The sequence below is a fragment of the Equus quagga genome, chromosome 2 (assembly GCF_021613505.1).
Source record: "Equus quagga isolate Etosha38 chromosome 2, UCLA_HA_Equagga_1.0, whole genome shotgun sequence".
NCBI lineage: Eukaryota > Metazoa > Chordata > Mammalia > Perissodactyla > Equidae > Equus > Equus quagga.
Genome location: NC_060268.1, coordinates 153631773 through 153649611, shown reverse-complemented (window position 1 = coordinate 153649611; position 17839 = coordinate 153631773). Strand labels below are relative to the sequence as shown.

Here is a 17839-nt window from a genome sequence, read left to right as displayed (position 1 = left end):
GACAGCGTCGCTCTAAAGGAGCAGGACCTCCTCTGCCGTGTTCTCTATTTTCCTAGCGCTTGGGACAGTGCTCAATCCATATTTTTTATTCAATGAATGATGATACTTTTGCTGAGAATCCCCCCACCCCATGCTCTCCTCTGCTGCTGACCCTTTCGCCTTCCATCCCACAGGAAAGGATGAGGCCAGCAGCGTGGAGGTAACATGGCCAGATGGCAAGATGGCGAGCCGGAGCGTAGCCAGTGAGGAGACGAACTCGGTGCTGGAGATCCCCTACCCCCAGGATGAGGACAGACTTCAGGACCCAGCCCCACTGGAGGTGAGAAAGGCGTGTGGGCCTCATAACCAGAAAAAGCAGGCCCCACACACAACCCCGTGGGCTGAAGCGGGATTCCCAGGAGTCTGTGGATTACACTTCTGGGACGATGGACATCTTCCCAGCAAAGGGCGGGCTTCATAATGATCCCTCCATCTGTAGTCTGCACAACAGTATCACCCCCGCATCTCTTCTGCTCCTCACAGAAATCCTGGGGTATTAGCAGGGCAAGTACTTTTGCACCCATTCTGCAGAGGAGGAAAACCGAGACCAAGAGAGAAAGAAGCCACTAGGGCTGCACAGCCAGTTGTGAGCAGAGTTGAGAATTGACCCCAGGTCTCCTGTGTCCCTCCCTCTTTCAAAGTCTCTGACAAGGCCCTCCGCTGCTTCTGAGGGCGGGGCAGGGTCTCCAGGGGCTTGTTGAGGAGCAGCTATGGGTTCTAACTCTGATGGGGATCACTTGGTTGCAAATAACGGGAACCCGCTTCAACTCACACAGAAGAGGGGACTTACAAGGAGGCTTCCAGGGGAGCTCACAGAATCCAAGGGAAGCTCAGGACGAGTAGGAACTGTGCAGCTCGGTGGCCTCAGCCCCAGGAGCTCAAGGACCTTTGTAATTAGTGCACTGGCTTTGGAGGGAGGACATTGCCCTTCCATTAATCCCACCAGCCCTCCCTCATTCGCCAGAATGGACAGTTGACATTTTCTGTCTCGTATCAAGGGTTATGTTTCCAGTGCCTCCGCCCTGCCACCAGGCCGCTGTCTCCGAGACCTCCTTGTAGGCACAGCAAAGCCCCCACGGCCTGGCATGACCAGACTGCCAATTCCCGGTGTCAGCTTCAATTAGTTCAAATTCCAGCTGCATAGCCTTTGATTCCGTCCTCCTGCTGAGATGTCCACCCCTCATCCAGTCGGCCCTGCCCAGGGAGGAGGGCTGTAGCCCGGCCTGCAGGCGCCACCCCTGTGAGTGGGGAAGGCTCTCAGAGAAGCGGGTGAGGGAGTGAGCAGACACCTTGGAAAGCACCTCCAGCCCTCATTGCACTTTGCCTTGACTGAGACCCAGCCTCCGTCTCAGCCAATGTCACAGGAGGGACAGGTTCTGTTAGGTGTCCCAGCTCAGGCGCGTGGATCCCGCATGAGGGGAATGAGCAGGAGTTTGAACTGAATCTGTTCTTGGCCCCCCAGTCTCCTATTCTCAGTGCAGAGGAAGGGGTCCTGGCAGGGAGAGGGCCTCCCCATAGGCCCAGAGCTAAGAGCATGCCTCATTCTGGGGTCAGGGTGACAGCTGCTTTGCAGTGTGACTAGGAGGGGACCTGAGATGGAATCTTCTCAACTCACTAGTGTCTCTGCTTCTGCCCACCTTGCAGTGCGGCCAAGGATTCTCCCAGCAGGAAAATGGCCATTGCATGGGTGAGTTGCCTGCAGGCACCAGGGGACAGGGCAGAGGCCAGAATCTCGCTGGGGAATGTCAGCCTGGGCTCTGGCAAGGCTCAGGTTGCAGACAAGGGGTGGAAAGGTGGGGAGGGGAATGTGTTGTTTGTCCCTGGGGTTGCAGATGGCAAGACAACTGCCATGTGACTCACCAAGGTGGCAGTAATGTTAGCAAGCAGCAGGCTGCATCGCTGCGGTCCTGGGCATTGGCAGTGCTTCCCTGCCATGAACACAGAGAGAGGGAGGCACACAGTCGCCTGGACAGTTCTCGCAGGGTGGCCTGGCTACTGGGGGCTCTGCTGGCTGGCGTGGACACTCATCTTCCATGGGGAGCTGGCGGCTTCAGCTTGACCAGCCAGTGAAGCAGCAAGCAGGGGTGTTGGCAGGCAAGAGTGGGCATTGCCAGGGGGCACTGGAGCAAACCAGGGGGTGCACGGTGGTCACTGCACAGAAGGGAGATTGAGGCTGTGTGCAGGACTTGGGGGCAGGGTGCTGCAGTGCTGCCAGGAAGGCAGCTCTGTGAGGGCCAGTGACCTTCTGAGAGTCCCCTAAGAGCCTGGAGTGGGAGAGGGGCAGCCTAGAGGCTCAGCATCCAGAAGGCCCTCGACCCAATGTCTTCCATCCCAATGACCAGCAATGAGGGCTCAGGTCAAGGACGACTCCTGCCTTCAGACCCTCAGGCAGCATTCTTCCCAAGACCACTCTGCAGCTGCCCATCAGCCCCAGGGGGATGGGTTTGCTACTGAGATACAAGAGTAAACAAGACAGACACAGTCCTGCCCTCATAGAGCTTAGAGCCAATAGGAGGGGCACACAAGCAAACAGCAATGACCACACAGTGTGAGCAGGGCTGCGGGGGGGAGGGGCCGGGGCTGTGGGAGCATAAAACTGAAGCCCCAGACCAGTCTAGAGGGGTCCAGGAAGGCACCCCAGAGAAAGCAAGGTCTCAGCTGAGACGTGAGGGATGTAGAGGAATTTGCCAGGCAATAAAAGGGGAGAAAGTGTTTCACTGGAGGGTGCTGCATGGGCAAAGGACAACAAGTGAGAAAGTGGAGGGTATGGTTCCAAGGATGGCTTGAGGAGGAAATTTGTGCCCTCCACTCTCCCTGTCCCCACCCTGGCCACTCTAAATAGACCGTGCATCTACACAGAAATTCCAGTGTCTTCCTGTGTGCTGGAAGGACCCTATGAGATGGCCAGTCCAGCCGCCTCTTCCTTGTCGTCATCCAGCAGACATTTATGTGCCTCCCACACACCAGGCCCCACGCGGGTGCTGGGGATGCAGGCCAAGAGCCTGCTCTGGAGGGGCGTTCATTCTAGTTGGGGAGACAGACCATAACACCTCACCCAGCTAGATGAGGTGAGTTAAGAACCCTTTAAGTAAGGTGCTCTCTGGAGACTGTTCTAGACGGGGTGGGCAGGGAGAGGACCTTTGAGGTGAGACCTGAAGAACGAGAAGGGTCTGGCCACAGAAACAGCTGAGGGAAGAGCTTTCCCAGCAGAGGGAAGGGCAGGAGCAAAGACCATGAGGCAGAAAAAAAGGCTTGGTGTGTGAAAGGAACAGGAAGGAGGCCGAGGTGCCTGGAGAGGATGGAGGAGCTAGACGCCAGTCAAGGAGGGTCTTGAGGCCCCCACAAGGTGTCTGGATTTTGTCCTTAGGGCCTTTTTCAGTTAAGCAGGAGTGGCATGATGTGATTCACATTTTCAAAAGATCACTCTGGCTGCTACATTGTAGATTAGATTGGAGGGAAGAGCATAAGCCAGGAGGCCAGTCAGGAGGCAGCTGCAGAAATCCAGGCAAGAGTTGGTGCTGGCTTGGAAGAGGCTGTGGCAGAGGAGGGAGAAGGAGGTGGACAGACGAGAGGGGTACTGTGGAGCAGAACTGACAGGACCGGTTGTTAAATTGCTTTCAGGGGTGAGGAAAAAGGAAGAATCGGAGATCACTCCAATTTATGCTTGAGTAGCTGAGTGGACGATGGTGGCGTTGATTGAGTTAGGGAAGATGGGAACAGGAGGTGGAAGAGGTTTGAGAGCTGGGGGTATCTAGAGTTCCGTTTTGGACCTACTGAGTTTGAGATACATTTAGACAGATTCATGAGTCTGGAGCCCCGAAGAGAGGTCGCGGCTGGAGATAAGTCTAGAGTCATCCACGTATGAAGGGGCCACCTAGAGAAAGGATGATAGATAGAAGACCCAGGACCACGTCTGAGCACCCCCAACATGCAGAGGTGAAGTACAGGAGGAGCCAGCCAAAGGAACTGAAGTGAGGAAGTTGAGGCCCAGAGAGAAGAAGGGACATGCCCAAGGTCGCAGAGTGGCAGGGCGGCAGCAGAGCCTGGGCTAGGACCCCCTTCCCCACACCTCCCCAGTGAGTGGCTCCCCTCAACTTTCAGACACAAACGAATGCATCCAGTTCCCATTCGTGTGCCCTCGAGACAAGCCCGTGTGTGTCAACACATATGGAAGCTACAGGTGCCGGACCAACAAGAGATGCAGTCGGGGCTATGAGCCCAACGAGGATGGCACAGCCTGTGTGGGTGAGTGAGGCCCCGGCCACAGTCCAGTAGCAAAGGACAGTTGCCCTCCACTGGGGAGGCCCCAGATCAAGGTCCCCAAACTCTGTCTTCTCCTGGCTGGATGGAGTCTCCTTGTGTCCCCATTGGGTCTCCAAGGAAGACCATAACAGAGGCTTAGAGAAGCCCTACCACAACTGCCACCATCTGAAGGGCCCCTGGGGTGCTGCATCCTGGCTGGAAGCCATTGCTCTTCTTATTTCTCCCCTTCTCACATTTCCTAAAACTAATGTTCATACCTTGAGATCAGCCCATCTTTTCCTACCTGGGATGTAAACTAGCTCCTACTACTCATCTTTGTCTGAATTTCTGAACTGATATTTGTCTTCTTCCCCCCCAATGCTTACCCCCCCCCCCCCCCCCCCCCCCCCCCCCCCCTCTTTTTCCCATTCTCTATCTCTCCACCCCGTCCTTTTTGCAGCTCAAGTGGCCTTTTTAGGTGGGTATCCTTCTGCCGCCTTTAGAATCTCTGAGCCTCTCTCTCGGGCCTCCTATCTTTCTCTAAGTCTTGGACTTTGCCTTCAGTTATATGCACTTTAAATCCCATCAATAAAGGAAAAAAAAAACAAAACTAACAACCTTTGTGGAAAACTAAATCTCTCCTGCTGCCTGTCTCTCTCTCCACACCCAGTAGATCCTGCCACGCTGCCTCTGAATGGACAGCAGGGTGGCCATCTTTGAACAGGGAAGTTTGGGAGATACTGATATTTATGTCACCTTAGCTGTTTGTGAAGCCTTTCTTTGCATGTTTTCTGAGAAAACAGAAAAGGAAAGTCTCCCCCCACCCCACCCAGCCTCCCTCACTCCTTCAGAAGAATCAAGATAGTCCTGTCTTTTCTGTATCCTCCAGTGTCATGAGTGGCTTATTTTGCCCTTAACAAAGATGGCTCCCAGGTGGCTGCTTGCTCCGTTGATTGGATAATGTATCATGTGCCTGCTGGTTTGGCCTGTGCTGTTTCCACTCTGTGCGCCCTGACTTCCTGTGGTAGAGAAAGCCTTATCGGCGTTGGTGGTGATGAGGGGAGGGGAAAAGGGTGGCCCTGTGGGACTCTTGATAAAAATGTTAAAGTTTGAACTTGCTAAGTCTTCCAGCCTCTTTCTGGAGAAATTATGCCAATAAACTCTCTGCTGGATATTAGTGCGTAGCTGGTGGAAAAAAAAAAGTGTGTTTGGGGCAAGTAGATGCTGGTTAGAATGCTGAATGAGCAGCAGCCCTTCCGTCATGTGGCACTTGGAAAGCAAATCATGAGACAGAGAAAGGGGCTGAGCAGTGGTTTGGGTATGCACACCAATGCTCACATTTAGGGCACTGGGGTGTGGACCAGGCAAGGAATGTGGGATGAGCAAGGGGCAGATGTGGAGGGAGTACTCTGGGCCTTTTCCCTGGGGGAAGTCATTGCTGCACTCTGGGCCTCAATTTCCCTAATCCAAACGAAAGGAGAGTTGGGTGGTATATCCCTAAGGGCCCTTTCCGTTCTAAGACCCCTCAGTGTGTGGCTGGACATAGGCATGGCTACTCTCACATTACCCTGATTTCTAGAAAGAGCTTTCCAACTTAGTCTCCTCGGCAATATGCCTGGAAACCTGGAAGCCCCTACGGCCAGAGCACCCTCTGAGAATGACAGAATACTCTCCCAGCCAGCCTCGGTAGTGAAGGTTTGTTATAAATCACAGATCTATTCTTCATGGGGAAAAATCGTCTCCCCGAGATATAACAAAATCACACTTAAGAAGGCAGCAAGCCTTTTAAAAACATATTTAACAAAAAAACCCTACCATTTTCTGATATAATAATAATACTCCCAATAAATCACAAAATATGAATTCCTCCTTGCTAGTGCTGTTTTTATACTTGGAACAGGAGCTTAAATGAAAAGTTTTAAAATAAAAACAGCTACAATTTCACAGAAAACCATCCACCAACTTAAAAATGACTCCACTTCTGGGAAGCCCACTCCTGTGTTTTGACATAGAATTAAAGATCTGCAAGGGCCCCAGAGATGAGGCTCAGAGAGATGAAGTGATCTGCCCAAGGTCACAGAGCCGGCTGGTGCCTGAGCCAAGGCTGGAGCCCTCTCCCCAACATCGTCTTGTCAGAGGAGTAACAGACAGCACTGTCACTGTTCACACTATTCCCCATAGTCATTCTGGAAGATACTTCTGTTTTAGAAATGAACAAATGGATCTGAGATAGTGAGATAAGTAAAACCCAAAACACACAAAGGTGGTCGTTCCCAATGCTATGGTAAATAACAAGATAACAGTGTCCACTGACTGGCTGCTCACATGACACAAGAAATAAGGCAGCGAGACAGCCTGCCAAGGACATGAGATTTGGGGTGACAGCAAACTTCAGAGGATGCCTCATAAGTGATAACCATGAGCCTTGCACATCGAGTTTCTTATAATGGTGTATTTGTGTCATTTTCCCTGCTTTGTGGGTGGTGCTACATGAGTTCCAAAGAGGAGTTCAGAATCCCCCCAGCTGCCATGAGCACAACTACAGTATCCCAACTCAGGGTGAGATATGAAGGATGTGAAGATGAGTATCCCAACTTCAGGGTAAGGAGGATTCCCATTCGAGTCACTCATTCATTCAACATATTCAAGATATTGGTTGAGCACCTACTGTGTGCCAGGTTCTGAGCTAGGCTCTGGACATACAATGGTAAGTGAAGGGGACATGGCTGCTGTCCCCACACTTCCTCCTCCAGCCAGATGGAGGAGCCCAGTGCATGGGATGGGAATGGGACTTAGAGGGTCTTTCTAGAAAGTCTAGCTAAATTCTTGGATTGCTATACCAGAAGCAAGCTCTCTGCATTCATTCATATATTTATTCAGCAAGCACTCATTGAGAATCTCCTGTGAGTCGAGCACTGGGTCCCTCCCATGAAGAATGTGACAAAGTCCCTCCAATGAGGGGGTCAAGTCCCCTGCCCCCAAGGTGCTTGTGCTGGAGGAAATACGAAGCTGAAAGATACAGAGGAACCAACTCAACATTCCCTGCCCCCAGATAAAGGCTTCCCCAGTGGGCCAGGAGTCCAGGCTTTCTGGGCCAAGGGGCTCAGCCAAGCGCTCTTACTGGTCTGTGCTGGACCAGCCACAGGTGGGTGGGCACAGCCATACCCCAGCTGGGCAGGCTCAGGATTCCCATCCCCTCTTTCTTCTAATTCCCCTTCTTTGGAGGCCTGCGGAGGCCAAATGCTTGCCTTCAGCTTCTGAGCGCAGCCATTCAGTCTTTTCTTTGTCCCCCTAGCCCCACTCAAGCTCCTGGCATCTTTGTTGGCTTATGCTGAACTTGAGTTTGTAACAGAAAAAGCAGCTGCCTAAGGGGGCTGACAAATAATGGAATGGGCCTAGAAGGGATTATGCAAACGGAGGAGCTGTGCCCCATCTGAACGGGGCAGCGAGACTCACTCCAGCAGAGCAGGAAGACGGGCCAGCATTGCCACAACTTGCCATTTTTCAAGAAAAGCCAAATAATAATAATAATAATACCATTTTTATTCTGCCCAAGAATACTGCTTTTCCCAGGAACGTACCCCTTAAAATGACAATAGCAGCTTACGTTTAGTGAGCTCGGCGTGTCTGGGTTGGATCTCAATGCTTTACAAGAATTAACTTGTGTAATCCTCGCAACAGTCCCAAGAGGACAGTGCTCTAATTATCCCAGTTTTACAGAGAAGCTAAGTGGTTTGTCCGGGGTCACACAGCTGGGGCAGACATAGGCAGGATTTGATCAGGGCAGTCTGGCCCCCAGCCTGTGCTCTAACTGCCCTCCTTTCCTTCTCCATTCGGGGTGGCTAACTGGTTACACAAAAGCCACAATCTCTCATGCTGCCCAGGGTCAAGGGATGGGTTGGGAAGGAAGAGATGAAGTCCCTGGAGGGCCTGGGATCTGAGACAGTCTCCACACAATCACCAACGTTCAAGTTGCAAGAAGAGACGGCAATACCTGGTTGAGTTCCCTCACCGGGCCAGCTTGGCTGGTCTTCATGGACGCAGAATTGTGAATCACCCACGTGGCCTCTTCAAGCATCTACTCAGTTGCCAGCCCTGCTCTGGGGAGGTGCCATTCTGAGGGCCAGGAGTTCCGTTATGTGTCACTCTGGCTGCTATGGCCCCCTCCCAGGGTCTGGGCATCACAGCCTGACCAGTGCCACTGGACTGCGGCCCAAGCAGGAATTCCACTCCAGCCGCCGAACAGGGCTGTTGGTCATCTCTCCAGAGCCGCGTGGAGACAGGAGGATGAACGCTTCATTTTCTCAGGGAGCCAGCTGGGTTTTTCAAGCAGGTTCCAGAATGCTACCCTCACCCAGCCTCTCAGCCCATGAGGCAATCCAAGTCCCTCCCCTTCTCTCCCTCCCTGGGTCAGCCATCATCTCTCTCCTTTGGTGTGGGCCCCACCCCAGCCACATCCTGTGAGGGGCTGATTTTGCGTCTCCTTAGTGCATCCTAGAAGGAGGGCAAGAGAGCATGGGCTGGTTACCTCCACAGATAATGCAAACCCCCACTTAGAGTGGTTTGTCCTGTTAAGGAATCACTGTTGAACAGCGAAGTGGTCAAAGGGTCGGCCATCAGAGAAAAGAGAGAAGCAAGAAGAGAAAAAAACCCTCCTTAGGAAAAGGAGCTAACATTTATGCAATGCCTACCATGTGCCGAGAACTTTACATATGTGTCTCCATTAATCTCTGCCCATCCTGTGAAATAAATGTTATTAGTCTATTTTGTCACCAAAGAAATTGAAAGAATGAGTTGCCCAAGGTCACACAGCTAGTGGAGTAGCAAAAGCTGTGCTTCAAACCCACAAGTGTCTGGCTCCAAAGCCTGTGTTCTGAAGCCTGGTGCTGTGCGGTCTCCAGGTAACTGACACCTGGGCAAATCACTCCACCAGTAGGCACTCAGCATACATTAATTGAACACCTACTATGAGCTGGGCGTTGTTCTAGTGGCTTGGGATATGCTTCTGTGAATGACACCGGCAAAGATACCTGCTCTGGTGATGGATGGCAGGCACTAAGCAACATGATAAGTAAAGTACACAGTCACGTGATGCATAGCGATGTTTCAGTCAACAAAGGACCACACAGAGGACAGTGGTCCCATAGGATTAATGCCATATAGCCTAGGTGTGTAGTAGGCTATTCCATCCAGGTCTGTGTAAGTCACTCTATGATGTTCGCACAACGATGAAATGGCCTAACAACGGGTTTCTCACAACATGTCCCCATTGTTAGGCGACACATGACTGTATAGTATGTTAGAAGGTGATAAGTGCTATGGGGGAGTCAGGGCAGCATCAAGGAAAATCCGGAGTGCCGGGATAGAGGCAGAAGGCCATTTTAAACAGGGTGGCTCAGGGTGGGCCTCACTGAGGAAGAGACATTTGAGCAAAGACTTAAAGCCGGTGAGCTGTCCTTGAGCCTCAGTTCTCTCATCTGTAAAATGGGGATAATGGCTACCTCACAGAGGTGTTGTATCAAACAAGATGATGTAACACTTGACATGGTGCCTGGCACATAGTAAGCTCCTGATAAATTAGAAATGTTGTTAATATTATTAAGTAGCAAAGTTCAGGATAGAGCCTGGGTCTATTCATGTGCCTCCCAGCACACCCTGCTGTGGCCCACCTGGTCACCTGGTGCATGGGAGATGTGGAGGACACTGGCCGCCCACAGGGAGCTGACAGCTTCACAGGAAAGAGACCTCAAGACTGAAAATGGCCATAAGGGAGCAGAGCGAACCTTCTCAGAGCCTGGACTGCGCTGATACATTTAGCTTATGTCTCATGCAGTGCCATTCCCAGAGAGAATAATCATAGAATAAGGTAAACCGAGTAGGGAGGGCGTGGCATTGACTGGGCTGCACAGAGCAGGGGTCACCGGGAACTAGTGAACTGGCCGGGAGATTCCACCCTCACAGAATCCTAGATCATAAATCCGGAGACACCTGAGAAGTCATCTAGTCCTGCCCGATCCTTTTCAGATGTGGAAACTGAGGCCCAAAAAGGAGAAGTGACTTTACCGAGGACCACAGCCTAGCCAGGAATCTGACTCCTGCTTGGGGCTCCTCCTTGCTCACTCTGCCTGCTGCTCAAAGACCACCGTGCTAAGAACTCAGCCCCGGTGCATCCCAGCCTCCTTCTCCAGAAAGCTCAAAGGATTTCAGAAGCACAACTGTATCAACAATTTCAAAACTCCAGGGGTCAGTGCTCGTTCTTTCCATTTTGCTGACACAGAGACAGAGTGGGGCTGAGCACCCAGCGAGGTAACAACGAAGCACGCTTGCACCGTGGAGCACAGCCGGGATGAAAGAGCCGCGCGGAGGGAGCAGGGGCAGAGAGGGCCCTGCTCAGCTGGGGGAAGGGAGGCTGTGGTGGGTCAGGAGCATAGGGGATGAGGGTGGGGACAGAAGGAGAATCTGTGTCACCCCTTCCCAGGAAGTCCCTGCCCAGAACCTCAGGACCCCTGCCTGCCTGCCAGAAGGAGCGTCTGGGGCCCTGAATAATTCCTGTAAAGGTAACTCTCCTCCTTCACACCCAGCCCCAGAGCAGCCATGAAGGATTCATCCTCCAGAATCATTTAATGTACCACCGCCCCCAGCCGAAAAGACCTAAGGGCTGACTCTCCTCCTTCCACCCCAGAGCTGGGTGCAGAGCGCCTGAGGAAGGAGAAAACCTCACCCAAGTTCCCCGCCTGTTCATGGAGACCGTGGCAGAGGGACAAGCTTAGGCCGAAGGGAGGAAGGTAAACCCCACGTATACCTTCTCTGCACTTTCAGGTCCCTGGGCTCAAGATGTACAGGCCTTGAAGGCAGATGCAGAGAGGAAAGAGGGAGAAGGAAACTGGGAGGTTTCAAAGCCCCACCCCAGTGCAGACTGTGTCCTGTGTCCCAAAGTGCCACATCCTTTCTTAGAGAGCTGGTCCAAAAATGCTATGGCCCTCCCTCCTTCCTTCTTTCCTTCCTTCCTTCTTTCCATCTATCCTTAAAATTTTCTCTTCACTCTGAGACTCTGGGATCAGGTGGACACTCCACCTATGCATTCTGTAAATGACCTCAACAAGCTGTTTCACCTCTCTGAGCCTCAGTTTCTTCATCCACAAAACAGAGGCGTAGCCACCTCATAGAGCTGTGTGAGGCTTCATGGAGATAAAGTATGTAAGGTGCTCAGTACGGTGCCCAGATTGATAAAACGCTGGCATTGGTATAAAATCTGTTCCAGGCCCTTTAACCTCCTGGTTTCACTTCTAGCAGTGCCTGATTTTACAACAATCCATAAGTCATTAACTGGGACCATGTTCGACCCATAAGAATTCTTCCCAACAAGACACATCCATCACTCAGAGTTACAAATGCGGAGTTCATTTGGGGACCACGTTGCACAGCATCTTCCCTTTGAGGAGCACTGGCCCTGTATTTAGATCTGCACTGCAGAGTACAGGGCCGATTGGTACCCATCCATTTACCTGCCTCTCCAGGGTCTGCAAGCATCCATCTCAAGCCAGCAGCCCTCTCGCTCACCTCTGATCCATCAGTCATCTCCCTGTACCCATCTTCTCTGCATCCATGCACTTATCCATCCATCCATCCATCTACCCATAGTACTTCACTCTCTAGGGCCCCAGTCCCAGACTTTCCAGGCAAAGTGCTCAGCCTCACAAGGATTTACCCTGAAAATAATGGTGTTCAGAGAGCATTGGGCAGGGCCTGAGTGGGATTGGGATGGATGCTTCCTTCCCTCCCCTCCCAGGACAGATAGAGATCATGAGCAGAGCCACAGGATCACAGCCAGAGCAGCGTTACTGAAAGCCACCGCCCAGGGCGGGGTATGGCCTGGGGTCACTGCCTCTGCCCTTTGAGCTTTTCAGGAACCGCTTACCTGTCTACGGCTGTCTAAACTGCATCTCAGTGGCAAGTTGCCCAGGGGCCTGAGGATTTCCCATCTATATATTCCTGTCTCTTCGTGCCTGCCTGTGATGGGCTGCATTTCCTGTTCCCCTGCCGAGGGCCAAACACTGTGACAGGCACTTGGGACAGGGGAGGGAAGTGGTGGAAATGAAGACAAGATCCCTAGCCCCCCAGAGTTCACCGAGGAACTGGGACAGAGGGAAGAAGGCCATCCCGTGCATGAGGTCTTGTGAGCCACGTGTAACATTTTCCCCTTCCGGGGTCTTGCTCTACACTGCTCTCAGGTGGTAGCTGGTCCCCAATCACTTTTCCATTACAGACATCGATAACTTGAATTACTCCAAAATAACTAGCCCCTTCATGCCCCTGCAAAGCTAATTTTTCTCCGTCTGCATTTGCCCACGTGCTCCTCTCTGGGTCTGGAATCTGTCTTTATGAGTCGATCCAGGTAGAATGGAGTCTTTCGTCTGACCGTGACACGAGGACAGAACGAGAGCAGGATTTGGCGTCGGACACTTGGGTTCAAGTCTTTGCTCTGACACTTACTAGCTGTGGTGCTTGTCAAGCCACCTAATCCCCTGGAACATCAGTTTCTTCATCTAAAAAACAAGAATTCAAATATAACCATCCACCAGAGTGTTAGAGAACTAAATGGAATAATAATGTATATGAATGTTCCTGGCATATATTAGGGAATCAGTGAACCCTTGGATAAATATCTGTTTATTCTAGGCAAGAATCTGAAACCGTGCTATAAATCTGAATCATGAGGCCACCGTATAATGAGGTCTGAGTGTAACGTCAGCAATAACAATATCTTGCATTGGAGAAACAGATTATCATTTACAAAGATGCATTCTCATAATGCTCTCATTTTGCAAATGACAAAACTGAGACTCAGGATAGCAAAGTGAATTACAGGGGTCTGCAGACTGGAGCAGCCCTCAGACCCCTTCATGCTCTTCCACCTCCTCCATCATCCCTGATTTGAAACCGCACTTCCCAGGGCTGCTCCAGGATGCTGCACACTAAGTCCTGCCATCCAGCAGATGCTGAAATGACAGACCCTTTAAATGGCCTCTTAGAAGAGCTGTGAGCTCGGTACCGTCTGCCCTGGGCGCTGCCAGGAGAATAAATGCTCCCAAAGTCGCCTGAGGAGGGTCATGTGGAAATCTCGAAAGGCTGGACTCTGAGAGGAAAGAAAGAAACTGACATTACCAAACACCTATTTCATGCCAGGCACATTCGCAGCCAGTTTCTTACTGACGCCTCAAAACCAGCTGTTCTCAACCTTTTGGGGGGTCACATACCCCCTTGAGAATCTGCTGAAAGCTGTGGATTCTCTTCCCCAGATAAAAGTACATCATTTTGCATATAAGTGCGGGGGCGGCGGGTCAAGGTTAAGAGCTCCTGGTATAAACCTGGTCTGTTTTAAGATTTTCTTAGGTACCCGGGACCTTCTCTTTTGGAGGCCCCACCCCTCGTCATATCAAACATTTTTGTATATATCCACAACCCACACTAAATTACACACACACACGCACACACGAGTTCAATTGAACTCTCTTTGACTGGTTGACATAATGTTATGTTTTGTAGCTATGTAATTAAAACATTAATTTCAGTTCTGTGCTTTCTTTTCCAATTTTAGAGCCAATAAACCTTTTTGGCAAGTTTTATTGAAATATATCGTACATATAGAAAAATATGCAAATCTTAAGTGTACAACTCAACGAATTCTCACAAAGTGAGCACACCCATGTAACCAGCGCTCTGCTCACACCCAGAAGTCCCCCAGACCCCTTTCCATCCTCCACCCCCCATCCCAGGGCAGCCGCTGTCCTGACTTCTATCACCGTAAATTAGTTTTGCCTGTATTAGAATTTAAGTGGAATTGTAGAGTTTGTACTCGTTTTGTACCTGGCTGCTTTCTTGGAGCCAATAAACATTTTTCCTGAGGTCTCAGGTACTATCAAAACCGGGGATTCTCAACCCTGACTTCACACTAGAACCTCCAGAGGAATTTTCAAAAATCCTGATGCCCAGGCTGCACGCCAGAGCAATGAAATCAGAATCTCTGGGGGGGCCAGCCCCGTGCCTGAGTGGTTAAGTTTGCGCGCTCTCCTTTGGCGGCCCAGAGTTTCGCTGGTTCGAATCCTGGGCACGGACATGGCACTGCTCATCAGGCCATGCTGGGGTGGCATCCCACATGCCACAATTAGAAGGACCCACAACTAAAATATACAACTATGTACAGGGGGGATTTGGGGAGAAAAAGCAGAAAAAAAAAAAGATTGGCAACAGTTGTTAGCTCGAGAGCCAATCTTAAAAGAAAAAATAATAGGTTTAAAAGAAAAAGAATCTCTGAGGATAGGACCAGACATCGGTGGCCTTTCTTGCTCCTCAGGTGGCATTGATTGCAGCCAAGGAGGAGAAGCACTGGTCTAAACATGCTGTAAAGTGTTAGTGTCCCTGCTTACAGCTGGGGAGACTGAGGCTGTGGGAGTCCACCACGTGCCCCTGTCCTAAAGCCTGAGCTCCAAGTCAAGTCTGACTTGGAGTGGTAGTTGCATTGCCTTCATCCTTGGTGAATAGTAAAGCCAAAACCAGGTGTGGGTGCCTCCTGCCAGGGACCCACCTCGCTGTAAGTCCTTCTGGAGCTGTGGAGAAGGGAGGTGGGGTTTCCCAGGCTGCCGAGAGCCCCTAGGAGAAAGGCAGCACCCCAGGGGCTGGCTGCAGGGAGAAAGAGCCACCACCAACGGGACTCCATCTCTGCCTCACGCCTCTAGAAGCCACATAAGAGTCCTTGCAGGTGTGAGTGGCTGGTGGTTTTAGGGTTGTGGGGAAGTTTCCCAGCAGCTGAGTAGCTCTGGCCCAGGCCGCTTTGATTCCAGGGTGCAGTGCACGATTCCACCGCTCGGAGGCACCGCGAGCTCCTGTAAACCCTGTGGTTTTCACACCCCCCTGCCTTTGGCTGCAGGAAGCCAGGTGCGGAGTCTGGCGGCAGTGAGGGGAGAGGGGCAGCCCAGAGCTGCCTACAGGCTCCTCTGTTCCCTGGGCCTGATGAGGCCTGTCCTTGGCTGGCAAGGGGGATGCAGGGACATGGCTGCGACAGGACCCAGAGAGAGTTCCCCCGTAACTGAGCCAGCAGAGGAAAGCCTAGCCCTGCTTCTCCGGGACCGCCCTTCACCACGCTGGCTCTGTGGGCCCCACAGCCCATGGGGAGCACAGCCCACCCACACTCCCATGATGTCCTGGGCTTGGAGGTACCAGCCCTCCCCTGGAGTCCAGGCACAGCTCCAGATCCTTCCCTGGGACTCTGCCAAATTCCAACCCTAGGATGGCTGAGGACCTCAAGCTGCTGAGGGGTGTCTGAAGCTGGATCTACTGTCTTCCCCACAGTGTGCAGTGAGCCTGCCTAGATTCAAAGCCGAGCTCTGCCATTTCCTAGCTGTGTAACTTTGGGCAAGCTACTTAACTTCCATGAGCCTCAGTCTCCTCATACATAAAATGGGAAGAACAGTCCACACCCTAGAATATTGTTGTGAGGACCAAATGGCAAATTCAGTAGTCTGAGGCGAGGAAGTGCTAAATAAATAAATATAAACTACTATTATTTAGTTATTGCTACTACTAATAATAACGTTGCAAACAGAATAGAATGAGCCTGCTCACATGTGAAAGGACAGCCTCCATTTTGAGAACCCATACGCACCCGGGTCTGAGCAGAGGCAGCAAATCTCGCCTGCCCCACAGCTCAGGCCAGGCCCAGCGGCCCCTTAGGAGCAGTAAGTACAAACGTGAAAGCTACCTAGAGTCCCACCCCAGCACCGCCCAGAGGGGACCCTCAAGCCACCACCCAGAGACTGAGGCCATTGTCGCCACAGCCTGGTGACATCCTCTCTTGGCCCACAGATGTGTGCGACTCTAGCTGCCCTGCAGCCTCAGGCAACTTCCATCTGGACACCATCCCCATGGTGTCAGAGTGAACACTGCGTCAGAAGACCTTGTTCTCAGCTTTGCACTATCATCAACCAGCTGTGTGACCTGGGGCGAGTCGTTCAACATTTTTGAGCCTCCATTTGGCCTCATTTAGATGATCTTTAAATCCCCTCCCAGCTCTAGCATATGGTTTTAGCAAAGCATCTGGCACACAGTAGGCGCCCAATAAATGCTATTTAGTTTTATAAAATCCAAGACAACTCTGCTAGATTCCAACAGCCACATACCTTTCTAGAGTTTAGAACTGAGTGACCTGGGTGATCCAACCCCTAACAGGGCCCAACCCAGGGTAAGAGCTCAAGAAATGGGTATTTAGCTAATTAATTCATTACTTACTTTTGACCTGGCTTTAAGTCCAACCTGTTTCCTACCCAAGGCTGCAGGTGCCCCAGTAAGGCCCCAGATTAGAGGATCCAGAGTGTCCCCACCAGACTATGGGCTCCAAGAGGACAGGGTCCCTCCTGCCCGTGTCAGGACGCCACCTCTTCAGGGACACACTCGGCCCCTCCTCCTCGGCATGAGGCGGGTGGGCAGCCGAGCATGCCCTCACTGTGATCCTGGGGCATAGATGTAGCCCCCCATCAACATCGGGGAGAGACGCAGCATAGAGCCTCAAGCTGGGAAAGTCCTTTTATTGGAAAAAGAAATAATAAAACAAAAGGCGACCACATCGCTTGTGCCCAGCCAACCCACGGGACAGGCACAGCTCAGGCACAAGGCCCAGCCACACAGTGGGCCAGGGTGGGCACGGGCCGGGTCCAGGGTCAGGGGCTGTGGTGGAGCCCACTAGGCTGCAGCTCTCCAGGGGGATCCTTGGACCAGGACCCACTTGGGCTCAAGGGCTAGGCCGCTCACTCTAGCTCTCTGGGGAGATGCCTCCTTCCCACATGCTGCTCCAGTGTCCAAAAGAAAATCCGGCCCCTCTTTGGTTCCAGAAAGCTACCCGCAGCGGCTAGTCTTTCATAGCCACCTCTAGCACCTCCTGCCAGCTGAGGCAGGCAGCTTCCTTCTGTCTGTCTCCCAGGCACCAGAACAGAGCTCCTTCGTTCTCACTGGCCTGCCTGGGCCTCAGCAGCCAGGGCCTCCTTGGCTGGACGCCCCTCTTTCCTTTCAAGAAGGGAGCTTGCTTCTCCCCTGCAGGTTGCTGGTGCCTTTGAACATCCAAGGAAGCCTCGCTTACACAGCCCTGAAGAGCCTAGAGCCTGGGCAGCTGAATACGTGGGTCCGTGGTCCCAATGCCTTGTCATGGGGAGCTGGGGGAGGGGCACGGAAGGCCCTGGATGGTTGGCTCTGCTCTTCTAGAACTCCAGCTTCTCTTTTGCTAGAATGTACACAGTCAACTCAGGAGGGGAGAACCCTGCAGGTCGGGGAGAGGCCAGGAAGAAGATTCAAGATGGCAGCCCCAGGCAAGGGGCGAAGGGCATTAGGACATTTATTTACAGGGCGATCAGGCTGGACTCACGCAGAGGAGGAGCCACAGATCATCACGTAGGAAAATAAGAGCAGCTGCAGAGAGGGGTGGTCATCGGCCTAGCAGCCAAAGGGACGTACACGTGCACTCGCACTCACACCCGCACTCACACACTGCATTCACACGTGCACTCACACA

At 52.1% G+C, this 17839-nt stretch overlaps 2 protein-coding genes across 6 annotated transcripts in view; one reads left to right on the top strand and one right to left on the bottom strand.

Moving 5' to 3' along the window:
- The window catches only part of CRTAC1 (cartilage acidic protein 1), a 135632-nt gene extending 130174 nt beyond the window's left edge, over nucleotides 1-5458 (top strand). The window contains exons 12-15 of one of the 2 annotated variants that reach the window (XM_046653618.1): nucleotides 174-319; nucleotides 1684-1726; nucleotides 4141-4284; nucleotides 5171-5458. In XM_046653618.1, the coding sequence (XP_046509574.1) occupies nucleotides 174-319; nucleotides 1684-1726; nucleotides 4141-4284; nucleotides 5171-5178 (341 nt within the window). In that variant the 3' untranslated portion in view covers nucleotides 5179-5458. Of the gene's footprint in view, nucleotides 1-173; nucleotides 320-1683; nucleotides 1727-4140; nucleotides 4285-4741; nucleotides 4894-5170 lie in introns of those variants that run through there. The other variant, XM_046653617.1, reaches the window with a different exon arrangement.
- Nucleotides 5459-16852: 11394 nt separating this feature from the next.
- Nucleotides 16853-17839, bottom strand: part of GOLGA7B (golgin A7 family member B) — a 15107-nt gene continuing 14120 nt past the window's right edge. For all 4 annotated transcript variants that reach the window (XR_006887500.1, XR_006887503.1, XR_006887502.1 and 1 more), the window contains one exon: nucleotides 16853-17587. The gene's annotated coding sequence lies outside the window, so the exon portion shown is untranslated. The remainder of the gene's footprint in view (nucleotides 17588-17839) is intronic.